We start from the raw sequence: 13215 nt of genomic DNA, 5'->3' as shown, positions 1-13215 counted from the left end.
TTTCTCTCTCTTCTGCTTAGTTATGCTTTTTATTATATAAACATTAACTGTAATATTACAGTGGGAAGCAGGTATTTGGCAGCCATATATTATTTTAGTAAGTCTACGCAGAGAGAGCAGTTTCCAGTTTTAGCAGCTGTAACGTGTTTAAACTCAGTTTGTAATGGGATCTGAAGATAACTATTCCCCGTGGGCTGTGTTGATCTTCATAGCTGGCCCACTGCCAGATTTAGGGCTCGAAAGCATTATTCATGCCTCCTTGCACATACCTTGTCCGAGCATGCTCAGTAAATGAATTTTGTTTCTCATCTGCTATAAATTGGGATTTGATTTTCCCATAATTTACTTGACATTTTATTAAAGAGTGAAATATTATGATCACAAATGTCCCCACATCTGTACTCTAAACCTGAACAGTTGTGTGTGTTGAAGTAGTTCAGATCCAAATTGCATAGTTTTGAAACCAATTTTAGGATAGCCAACAAATACCCAAACCAAAGGAGTTGTTTTTTGTTGTTGGTTTGTTTTTTTTTCTTTTTTCTTTTTTTTTTTGCCCAGGACTCTTAGTTTAAAAATAATTAGGATTCCCAATATTTGAACAGATTTATGTTGTTTATAAGCCCAGTACATTTTCTTCATTGAGTCAACTTGTCTTATTTAAAACAAATTATGTTTGCTGTATTAAAGTTCATATTTTTAAGGCTGAGTCTTGTATTAATCCCACAGTGAGTCATTAATCATACCAAATGCATTATAAAAACTTTAATCACTGAAGTTGAAACTGAGATTGTAATGCAATCCATCCCTTTTAATTACATCAGCTATTTTTCCCTTTCAGATCAAGAGCTACGTCTCAAAGGGAAAACAGATTAAAACTAGAGCTGTTTGATGTTTCTCATTTTAAAGCAATTTTATGTACTTTGTTAAAAAAAAGTTATATAATTAAAATACTTAAAATTTTCAGCCCTCTGATTTTTGTGGCTTGCGTGGTCTATCCGCCTTCATTCTCACCGAGGCTCTCGTAGCCTTTTTCTTTTACTGGCACCCAAAGCAGAGCTGTGCACCCCCAGGGTCACCTTCCCCACTCCAAGCTGCTGGATGCACAGCTGTCTCTCAGCCACGCCCTCCTTGCCTCCTGTTGACCTATTGGTCTTATGTGTCTGGTCTACATTTTGACATGAATAAAAATATGGGCTTGGGGTACAAGGGTAGTTCAGTGGTAGAGTTCTCGCCTGCCATGAGGGAGACCCAGGTTTGATTCCTGGCCCATGCATTTCCCAAAAGCCAAACAAACAAGCAGACAAACACAAATATTCAACAAATGGTGCTGTAATAACCAGATACTGACATGGAAAAAGAATGAAATGTGACTCCGCCATACAGAGTACAAAAACCATATATAGATAGATAGATGGGCTTTAGAAGCAGGCAGAGCTAGGCTCAATTTCTACCTCTAACAAATGGCGTGATCATTGGCTAACTTATTCAACCTTCTTGGGCCTCCGTTGCCTATCTGCTGAAAAAGGGATAATAGTATACCTCATAGGAATGTTGTGGAGAGAACATGAGTCCATCTACATAATATACCTGGCCCATACTAGTAGTACCCACTAGAATCTAAGTTTCATGAGGTCAGGGAATTTGAATGTCTCATTCCCTGCTGTATCTCAGTGTCTAGAACACTGCTGGCACATAATAGGTGCTCAGTAAAGTGTTGCTGTTGAAATGGCAACTGTATCATTGTTGTGATGTTGTTCTTGTTGGCACTTAGCCAGGTGTGTGGGCAGCGATGGTGATGGCAGTCTTAGATACTTCCGTAAGTGTCCTTGGTATATAGGTTCACAAAAGCAAAAGGAGGTCATGCAGAAAAGTATATAAGTTACCAGGTACTGATTTTGAGCAGGGAAGTAGATCACTAAACTATGAAGCAGGTTTCTAGAAATGCCTCTTTGTCACTGGAGATGGAATCATTCAACAAATTGCTCATATTGAGAAAAGAAAATAAGCCACCATGGCATCGATTATGCTGTAGTTACCTCAACTGATGTATCATTTCTTCTTATATCCTTTTAGATTAATCCTACCATACGAAAGGTTTATTAAAGGAGAAGAAGATAAGCCCCTGCCTCCAATCAAACCTCGGAAACAGGAGAACAGTTCACAAGAGAATGAGAATAAAACAAAAGTGTCAGGAACCAAACGCATCAAACATGAAAACCCCAAAAGTAAGAAAGAAAAAGAGAATGCCCCCAAGCCCCAGGATGCGTCAGAGGTGAGTCACCACCACCCCCAAACACACGCAGGAAGACCTTTGTGACACATGTCCCACTGCGATGTCTTTTGGAGCCCTAAATATATGGCTCTGTCCCTATACATTTGCATTACTAGAATGAAAAATCAAATAATGTAAACTTCACAGTTCCCCCAATAGTGGATCTTTCAGTTGGCCCAGGAGCTAAAATGCAATGCATGGGAGTGAATAGTATTGAATGGCCAAAAATAGAATCCAGGAAAATGCAGACATGCTGTTCAAAGTTGATGGCAGGGGTGCATGGGGGTGGTTCAGTGGTGGAGTGCTTGCCAGCCATGCAGGAGACCTGGGTTCGATTTCCGGACCATGCACCCAAAAAAAGCTGATCACAAAAGCTCCAACTTTGAGATAGGAACCAGAACTTCAGCTCTGTGGAACCAAGGGAAGTTCTCCAGTGTAAGAGACATGGCCATTTCACAGCCAGTCTATGTGAAGATTTGGCGTGACTGTAAAATGCTTGGAGACTGTGGAGGGTGGGGACATTGAAATCGTTGTGTCATATCTCTGAAGGACTGTCCTGAAAACTTTAGGGACTTGTTTGCCTTCCATAATTGACCTCTGCGTAACAGCCTTGGGTTGAGAGCTACTTAGAAACATCTTAAGTACATATTATTTATGGGAAAATTTTGAAATAGTTCCTTTGAAACCATTATTATCGCTCATGATATCAGGTAGTTTCTGAACCTTTTAAAACTAGCCCCGGCTACCCACAGCCCCCTGTTGCTCTTTGGTGGAGCCATTACTGTCAGCGTACAGCCGCCATGGAGGCTGATCTGGGCTCTGTTTCAACATGGATAATAAAAAAACCCTGCTGCCCATGAGAAAAAAAAACAAAAAACTTAGCGGCCACATTTGGAGACAGCATGTTCTAGGATTCAACCCCAGAGGGAATTTTGGTGCTGATATTAAACACCCCCTAAAAATCAGGTTTATAATGAATACATAAGGGACTCCTTAATTAAACACTCACTTAAAACACACAGACACACACGAACACACACGCACACATACACACCAACCTCCTAAAAGGAAATTAACTTATTCAGTTGACTCCTGTATGAGAAGGTAGTATTAATACCACAGGAGGAGAAATTTGATTTTGTTGTTGTTTTTTAGTTTCATAATTATTTCAAGCTCTAATAATTAAAAAAGGAGGAAAAAAAGATGATACAGCGATTTCTAAACATCTGCAAGCTTAAAACAGAAATGGCCAAAAGCAAGGAAATTCCGAGTTAAGGCTTACATTCCATTCTTCCTTTATCCTGTTGGCCTGGTAATTTACGATAGATCAGTGAGTTCTATTAGATACCATATGCACAGCATTGCTAAAACACCAGGGGACAAACTGAGGACTAAGAGACCAGTGGACTTTTGAATGAGGAAGGGGAGGCGGCTTCAAACGGTCTATCTGTGAGTAGTGAGAGGAATCCTGAGCCCAATGCAGTGAGCCCAGCAGCTTGAGACATGACTGTCCCCAAGAGTGGAGCACCCCTCCTTAGAATCCTTAGAAACCCTTAAAAAGCAGCTGCAGCTCTCTGTTTGCTATGGGTTCCACCAGGTCCCTTCAGGGAGCTATAAATATCTCAAGTGTCAAATGGTTGTCATGGTCAGGTTACCTGAACCGTGGGGAAACCTCACAGTTTCTCTAAGGGTAATATTATAATAGATGCATTTCTCACCTCCAGCACAGGTCCTGATTAGTGGCCAGGTATATTGCTTCTCACTGATGACATGTTTGGTTTGGGGAACCAGATGGATTTTATTGTTGTCTTTTTGCTTTCATGGTTTTTCATTTTTGATGTTTTTACAACACGAAGTAATGAACTTGATGGAGATAAACCTTCTAGTCAAAACACAACTATACAACCCTCTTAGTATAAAACCCTTGTAATCGTATCTACTATCTTCACATGACTTGGGTTGCAAGTTGCATGACAGGACAGTACCATTTAGCATACTAAGGCAGATCATTAAATGGCATCCTAGAAAAAAAGGTCCTTTACTTCTGTCTGTGGGCTGTTAAAAGATCTCCAAAACTTGTCTGAGAACCAGAAGCTTGGGACTCATGTCACTGGAAACCTAGGTCATAGAAACCTCACTGGGGTTGAGTATCGTCCCCCATAGCTTCACTTCAGATTATAATCCCATCAGAAACTAGTAATTAAATGTAATTTTCCTTAATCCCTTGCTTTACTCACTTTCCTGTATTTTCATGTAATGTATAAGTGCAAGAAATCTATGATGGTTATTCATGTAGACCAAGTTGTGACATTTGAACTAGAAAAGGCAGCTATTATTATTATTATTAAAAAAAAAAAAAAAGAAGAATGACCACCAAAGGCTCTTAGGAATAACATATTCCCAAAACGCAGGGTTGTCTTTAAAGTGGCTTGGGGAAAGAACACTGGTGAAATGCGAGTACATCCTTAAATTCTCTGTTCCTAATGCATCCACTATCTCACCATTCCCAGTCTTGCCCAAAGATACCAACGGGGTTGACACTTCTCTTCACAGAAAACAGAGTGTGAGGGATGAGATGGAGGGGGTAAAAAAAAAAAAAAAAAGGACCAACTCCAGCCCACTACAACTGTTTGCCCTTCACTAAGACATGTCAGGGCAGAATGACAGCAGTTTTGAAAGAGCTTGTCAGTCAGCTGGTTCACAGATGGAAAGTTAAAATGACCTCCTAAAGCCAGAGTTCACTGAGCTACATAATGCAATGAATGGGTTGGATTGTGCCCACACCCTCTGTTAATAGGGACACATAAAGAGCGTCTGTCTCGTGGACTATAATGTATTTCAGTGAACGGAAGAGCTGTATTTGTAGTGGTGCTCTCTGCCTGAATTTTGACAACTTCATTTTTAGCTTTAATGGAAATGTAATTTGTCTACTCTAGAAAGTCTTAGGGGTATCAGCCTCTCAGGTAGGCAGGCTGCTGTTGCATCTGCCTAATTTTTCGATGTTTTCATGTATCCGCATGTCACATGGCACTGAGTAGAAATTCTTAACACTTAAGGATCACTAATTTTTTCAGCACATTATGTTGAGCACATTAGGAAGGGACCTGCCTTCTCAAAGGCAAGAGTTACACGAAGTTTGTTGTTTATTGTTGACATTGGGGTTGGTTGGAGTTTTCAGAAAGAGACGCTTAAAAAATCTTTCTTGGTAGTGTCATAAAACACAACATGCAATTTAAAACCCATTTGGATAATTGACTGATTTGACAAGAAGACAACCTTGGAAATTAAACTATATATTAGAATCAAGGAGGGATATAATTGTATACCATCAGTACGTAATACTTCGCTATTTTGATCGGTGTCTCATAAGGGACTAAAGCAAATATGCATATTTCCCCCTAATGTTTCTGCAATTTAGATTTCTTTGTTTAGAGCTGTGATTGGGGAGTAATAAAGCTTAACAGAAACTCTATGAGCTGATTGACAAGCATGTTTTCAAGAAAAACTGCTGTGTGTAGTATTCCATTTCATAGCAAAACGTGTCAGTGTATTTGGCTTCCTTCTGACTGTCATTTAAAATATCTCATCAGGTTTCATCAGAGCCAGAGAAGGAACAAGAGACTTTAAACCAGAAGAGCATCACTGAGCCTCTCCCAGCAGCAGACATGAAGAAGAAAAGGGAAGGGTACCAGGATTTTGCAACTAGGTCCTCAGTGTCAAGAGCAGACCCAGAAAAGGACAGCGACACAGACCATGGTGCCAACGGTGAGAAGGCGGCAGAGGAGGGGGCAGAGAAGGGGGCCGCCCCTCCACTCACAAGCGCTTCTCCTGCCCCGGAAAGGGATCCCGCCCTGATGGCTGGGGCTGGCAAACAGTCGCTTGCCTCTCCCCCTGCCCTCGTGGACTCCAAACAAGACCCCAAACCCTGCTGCTTTACAGAGAGCCCCGAAAATGAACTCCAAGAAGCGTCCTTCCCCAGCTTCCCCACCCCACAGCCCCCGCTGGCCAGCCAGAATGAGATGGAAGACGATAAGCTGCCCGCAGTGGCCGATTACATCGCGAACTGCACCGTCAAGGTGGACCAGCTGGGCAGCGATGACATCCACACCGCCCTGAAGCAGACCCCGAAAGTCCTTGTGGTCCAGTCGTTTGACATGTTCAAAGACAAAGACCTGACTGGGCCCATGAATGAGAACCACGGACTCAATTACACTCCCCTGCTCTACTCAAGGGGCAACCCGGGCATCATGTCCCCGCTGGCCAAGAAAAAACTTCTGTCCCAGGTGAGCGGAGCCAGCCTCTCCAGCAGCTACCCTTACGGCTCCCCGCCACCTTTGATCAGCAAAAAGAAACTGATTGCAAGGGATGACCTGTGTTCGGGTTTGTCCCAGGCCCACCACGGCCAAACCACTGACCACATGGCAGTCAACCGGCCGTCCGTGATTCAGCACGTGCAGAGTTTCCGAAGCAAGCCCTCGGAGGAGAGGAAGTCCATCAGTGACATGCTCAAGCATGACAAACTGAGCCGAGCGGACCAGCACCGCTGCAGCTTCTCCAAGCATCACCTTAGCTCCCTTGCTGACTCCTACGTCCTAAAGCAAGAAATGCAAGAGGGCAAGGAGAAATTCTTAGAGAAAAGGGCACTGCCCCATTCCCATATGCCCAGCTTCCTGGCAGACTTCTACTCATCTCCGCATCTTCACAGCCTCTATAGACACACCGAACACCATCTTCATAGCGAACAGACGTCTAAGTACCCCACCAGGGACATGTACAGAGAATCAGAGAACAGTTCCTTCCCTTCCCATAGACACCACGAAAAGCTCCATGTCAATTATCTGGCATCTCTGCACCTGCAGGACAAAAAGTCAGCTGCAACAGAAACCCCTACTGATGACCAGCCGACGGATCTGAGCCTGCCCAAGAACCCGCACAAACTCCCCGGCAAGGTCCTGGGCCTGGCCGCCTCGGCCACCGGGCCCCCGGAGGGCAAAGGGGCCTCCCACTTCCAGGTCATCAGCAGCCAGAGTCGAGACTGTCACCCCAAAGCCTGTCGGGTCTCACCCATGACCATGTCGGCACCCAAAAAATACCCCGAATCCTTTTCCAGATCGGGCAAACCTCACCACGTGAGACTGGAGAACTTCAGGAAGATGGAGGGCATGGTCCACCCTATCCTGCACCGGAAAATGAGCCCTCAGAGCATCGGGGCAGCGCGCCCCATAAAGCGCAGCCTCGAGGACTTGGACCTGGTGATCGCCGGGAAAAAGGCCCGGGCGGTGTCTCCTCTGGACACATCCAAGGAGGTGTCTGGAAAGGAGAAGGCCTCTGACCAGGAGAGCGAAGGCAGCAGCAAGGCAGCCCACGGTGGGCATCCTGGGGGTGGAGCCGAAGGCCACAAGCTTCCCCTCTCCTCGCCCATCTTCCCAGGGTTGTATTCTGGGAGCCTGTGTAACTCGGGCCTCAACTCCAGGCTCCCAGCTGGGTATTCTCATTCTCTGCAGTACTTGAAAAACCAGACTATGCTTTCTCCGCTCATGCAACCTCTGGCTTTCCACTCGCTCGTGATGCAAAGAGGAATTTTTACGTCGCCCACGAATTCCCAGCAGCTGTACAGACACTTGGCTGCGGCCGCACCTGTAGGAAGTTCGTACGGTGACCTTTTGCACAACAGCATTTACCCTTTAGCTGCTATAAATCCTCAAGCTGCCTTTCCATCTTCCCAGCTGTCGTCCGTACACCCCAGTACAAAACTGTAAGCCCTGCTCTGCCCAGTATCCAAAATTGGCGTGGCCAACAGAGCATCTTAAGTCCTCACCCTGGGATGAAATATCATGTAGAACGAGAAGTTAGGATTTCTTCTAACCTGGGGGTGAGATCAGTCCCAGCCACAGGGGCCGAGAGGTGAAGTGAATATGCCTGATTTTTCTGGGACAACTCCAGCCTTGGCTGGTTGGTTTCAGCCCCCTTCCAACACTGATGCCCTGTTCCCCCAGCTCAGTTCACTTTGCACGTGGGTTTTGTGAAGGGATTTGTGCATATCCAGGAAGAACTTAGGAGGATCCCATCTGAGTTCATATGATTAGGAGACAATCTGGGGTAAAAAAAGGGGCAGGCATTTCATAAGGAGGGGCAAGGTAGACTGGCAGACATATGCCAGGGGATGCCCCTCCATTCATAAAACTCTCTAAGGTTCAATCAATGCAATGTATAGTGAAACTTCAGTAGATCTTTCATTTTGACACTATTAAACAATCCAGAGAAGTAAACACTGTTAAATTGACTGTATATATATTTGCTTCTTAAAACTACCCGTATCACTGTTTGTTCACCTAATTTATATACAGGTAGTTCCATCTTCTCCCAAGTTCCTTCTTGTCCCCTTTTTTTTTTTTTTTTTTTAATTAAACAGTATGGCTTTTGTTTGCAGGTCTTTTTGTTTTTGTTTTTTGTTTTGTTTAAAGGCTGACTGACTGTCTAGTTGTTGATGTGTGTTTGTAATTTTTCCACATCTTATCATTTTGAGCAGCTTTGGGTGGTAAAGTTATTGTTTACAAATTGAAGCAACTGATCCTAGTGGAACAAATGAAAAAGAAACAGTCGAGTACTCAATAGTGCAAAGAACATTCCTTTGCAGATCCACAATTTAAGGATTTTGTTCCTCATAAATGGCATAGTTGAAAGAGCTTATGCACTGCTTACCCGGCCAAATGCTTTGCTTTGAAGTATTGGGTTATGTGAAAATATTGAGCATTGTACTTACCTTATCTAGGCTGTGAAACTGTCCTACATACCAGAGCAATCAAAAAAACAGAAACCTCACTGGCAGCGAGCTGCCAAATAACAACTGAGTCTAGAGGACATACTTGTGGGCTGCGCAGATATTTTAGGAATTTCAGAAATTAGAACAGGAGCCAAAATGATTTACATTGGTGTTGGCACGGATCCCTTTAACCGATTTGGGAAAGGGGGTTGGGAATAAGATGGAACTCGACTATCCAGAAGAGAAGGAGCAGCTGGAGGCCTTAGCAAGTTGGTTTCTTGTCATTCCCAAGGAAACCTTACCAGGCCACATCTTTGGGAATAATTGGCATACCGGATTACTCATTTCTAAAGAAATCCATCGTCTTTGGATCTGTGGGCCGTGAGTTTTCTGTGTATGCATGGCCTGCACATGAGGTGGTCTATTTCATTTTTTTTGACCGCTTTCTAATTTCTTTCTTTTACTGTTGAAAATAAATGGTCAAGCTGTTCAAGCAGTCAAAAGTTGTGGAGACTGTGTGTTGTCCTTCATGCCACTGGCTACCAAGATGCGCCGCCAAGGCGGACTCATTTCGGCGTGTATTCAAATCAGCCGATGCAGAGTGGATTTGCTTTCTCAGTTCCATCCCTGCTGAAGACGGCTTTGAGGAATTCCCCAGCCCACCCTCCCCCTCCCAACACTACCGGTAGACATTAGAACCAGAGTTATCCAAGCCTTTTACCTCTGAGATGCTTAATTCTATGAAAATTGATGACAATTTTCAACTTCCAAATAGGTAACTCAACTGCAAAATAATCAAAACTGGTAACAATGAAACTACGGCTCTTAAACAAAGCCATGCATGCCATGCATTTATATTGAAATGTCTCCATGATATGAAGCCAAATATACAATGTAACATACTTAATATCCAAAGGTGGAATCAAAAGAATGTAGCGATCCAGTGTTAAGAGTTCCATTTGCTTCAATTAATTATTTACCTTCCTGTGGAATAATATATATAATAATATTTAATAGAACAATAGATAGACTAGTAGAATTTAGATTATAAATGTGTGAGTGCAGATTATCCTGCTATTGCACAAGTTAGAGGGGGGAAAAATATCTCAATTCCAGCTGGCAAAATGCTGGCCAAGACACATATAAGAGAGTTGCACTAGATTGAATGGTCATGGAATCGGAGGACATGGAAGAAAAAAGAAACTCTGGTGGTTCTGCAGCAGACCTGGGCTAGGTCGAACATGGTTTCTAGGAGTTCATTTCTCAACGAAATTGGGGGCTGTTTGTCCCTGCTGGAGCTCACCTGTCCATTTGGGATACGGGGCACTTGTTTTCCCCACTGCAGTGATTTCAGTCTGGTTTCAGTGCGTTGGAATTCAATCACACCATTTTTAAACAATGTTAACATAGTCCAGCTTTTGTTTTGCTCATCTTCCAAGAGGAGACTTACTGTTTCTGTCTGAGGAAGCTCGCACCCTCCGCAAAATATCAGGACAGAAATGGGGGGGTTGTACATTCCCAACAGAAGCAGTGTGTTATTTGTTTTAAAACTGAACAGAAATCTTGGAAATTTCTCAAAAGACCATTGAATTCTTCATTGGCTGAGAACTACTTTTTCAAAAGTCTTAAATAGGGCTTTGTTTGCATTGTTTGAGTTCAAGGGGCCTTATTATTGAATGGAATTGCACAAGCCTTTCTTTGTGCAATCAAACCATTGTTATTGGTAGTTTTGTAAAGGAAACTGTGGAATCTAATTGGCAGTGGAGTCATAAATCTATTTAGAGTGTGGCTTCCAAGAAATGTTGCAATTCAAACTGCACTAAGTCTGTGATTTATTGGCGATTTGGAGATTTTTAAATCATATTTTTAAAAACTTCTCCTTGCAACTTCTGGTTTAACTTTTGGCAACTCAACATTAAAAACAGAGCCCCACCGAGTTTCGGAATCAAGTATTCTCCTAGCAAGTGATTTGAACTTGTAATATTTGCCACAGGACTGACTTATTTATTTACTAGGTAGAAGCTCTTAATTTCACTTGTTTATCAGGGCATATACAGAAGGGTTTGTTAAAACTCAACGTTGACTTTACAACTTTCTCACCTGGTGCATGGATTCTCAAGTACTGTATTTCACTGTATTGGTGTGTCTGATGGAAATTTCGAGGTGGTCCCACAAAAATATTTTATGTAGTGTGCCTTCAAAGAGAACCATTTATTTCTCTTCACTTATTGTTCCACAAAGTCATATTTGCTGGTTGTCAGCCAAGTCCCATCTGGTCCAGTTTTACTCTTGTCCCAGTTTTAAAGAGGAATGGGGAAGATTTCGCCCTAGTGAGACCCACACCATTGCAATGATTTTCTTGAGCACTTACACCCCGGTGTTGGCTGTTGATGTATTTGATATTTTGCTTGTCTCCCCATGGTTGAAATAAGTCTGAAGAATAGCAGCATAATCTCTTGGCTGTTTATACTTTTTTAAACTTTCCTGTGTTGTAAATATTGTATACTTTTGGTGATCCCAGCTATGTAACCTCTATGCTCTGTAAGGTGATTATTTGTATATAGCAACATGGCCCAGTGATATTATATAGTTTCCCAATGGAGAGGTTATTGAGTAACCTTTGCATTAGTTTAACACTACCAGAAGAATGCTGAGCCAACTATAAACACTCAATTTTGTATGTTTTCCAAATTGTACTTATTACTGCTTTTGATACTGTATTACGTGCCAATAGTTTCCCAATCACATAGCAGGCAAGAGATATTTTGTACTTTTTGATCCACTGTAATATTTAATAAAAAATGTTACTATCTGTTTCCTTTCGGGTGTGAGTAATAATTCTGTCAGTTCTTCCTGAGCAGCCCTGAGACCACACCAGAGGGCTTTCCACCCCTTCGTCTCCAAATGGGTTAAAGGCAGTGATATTGCTGATGTTTTTTGTCATTCATTGAGAACCTACCGGTGCCCAATTGCATATATTATCTCTAATCTTCACAACCTCATGTAAATATGGGTAGACCTGTTTTGTTGATGAGAAAACGAAAGCTTAAAGGGGTAAATCAACCTGCCTAAGGTCACCTGACTAACAAATGGCAGAGTCAGGGTTTGAACCTGGAGCTCTTAAATCCATGTGTTCCTCTCCTGGCAGACAACAAATGATACTGCTGATTTATTTGGTCAACAAAGACCTACTCAATTGCGAGGCAGACTGTTAAGAGCTGGGGATACAATGGTGAATAAAAGATAATGTATATTGTCTCTGGAGCTCACAAATCTTCTGGGAAAGAGAGTTAATCCAATAATCACCCATTTACATGCAAAGTCTCAGCATAATCTAGTTCCTAAAGCGGAAATGATGATTAAATTGGCATATGAAGGATGAGTATGAATTAAGTGAGAGGAAATTGGGTGAAGAATAGTCCAGCACGGGGTAAGCATGTGTTAAGGCCCTGAGGCAGGAACAAGTTTGGCTTACAAGACTTGGGAAAAGGCCTCTGTGGCTGAAGCATAATGATGAGGTTGTGATGAGGTTAGAGAGTATAGCAGGGGCCATCCAGGTAGGTCTCAATAGACCAATTTGAGCATTTTGCTCTTTATCCTAAGTAAAGAGGGCTAAACAAGGAGGTGACACATTCAGATTTCTCTTTTAAAATCACGCTGTGGCAAAACTATGTGAAGAGAGCAATCTAAAGTGAAGATGATGGTCATTTCAATTGGGATGGTGGAATGGGAGAAATGGACACATTGTAGACTTCCTTAAGGAAGAGAGAACAGACTTGGATTAAATGGGAAGATGGACAGGGATATTCAGGAAGGGTCAAGCAGTTAGGAAAGCACTTAACCTATTCAGAGGTCTATGTTTATCTTTTAATCACAGGTCTGATAGGGATGGGAAAAGACTTCTGTTCTCTCTTCCCCTGGATCCTCTGCTCCAGATCTTCTCCTAGCTTTGCTCAGCTTAATTATCAGCTCAAGGTGGAGTGTGCACAAAGTAGCAACATGTACACTACCTTCTTAATGGGTGCCAGCAATGGGGGGACAGGACTTCTGTGAGATCCTTGGCTTCTTACCACACCACCTGGTCAGAATGGACCTTAAATAGATAGGAGAGTGTAAGCTGCTTACTAGCAAATTGTCACAATGCTGGGGGAAAACCCCCACTCATTTTAATAGAAGACAC

At 42.7% G+C, this 13215-nt stretch overlaps 1 protein-coding gene across 4 annotated transcripts in view; it reads left to right on the top strand.

The window, feature by feature from the left end:
- The window catches only part of ARID5B (AT-rich interaction domain 5B), a 180196-nt gene extending 168344 nt beyond the window's left edge, over positions 1-11852 (top strand). For all 4 annotated transcript variants that reach the window (XM_077125205.1, XM_077125207.1, XM_077125206.1 and 1 more), the window contains 2 exons: positions 2074-2272; positions 5863-11852. In XM_077125205.1, the coding sequence (XP_076981320.1) occupies positions 2074-2272; positions 5863-8031 (2368 nt within the window). In that variant the 3' untranslated portion in view covers positions 8032-11852. The remainder of the gene's footprint in view (positions 1-2073; positions 2273-5862) is intronic.
- The last annotated feature ends 1363 nt before the right edge of the window (positions 11853-13215 follow it).

This window comes from Tamandua tetradactyla, chromosome 13 (assembly GCF_023851605.1).
Source record: "Tamandua tetradactyla isolate mTamTet1 chromosome 13, mTamTet1.pri, whole genome shotgun sequence".
Classification (NCBI taxonomy): Eukaryota; Metazoa; Chordata; class Mammalia; order Pilosa; family Myrmecophagidae; genus Tamandua; species Tamandua tetradactyla.
The sequence above is the reverse complement of the archived record's forward strand: the minus strand, read 5'-3'. Positions and strand labels throughout refer to the sequence as shown.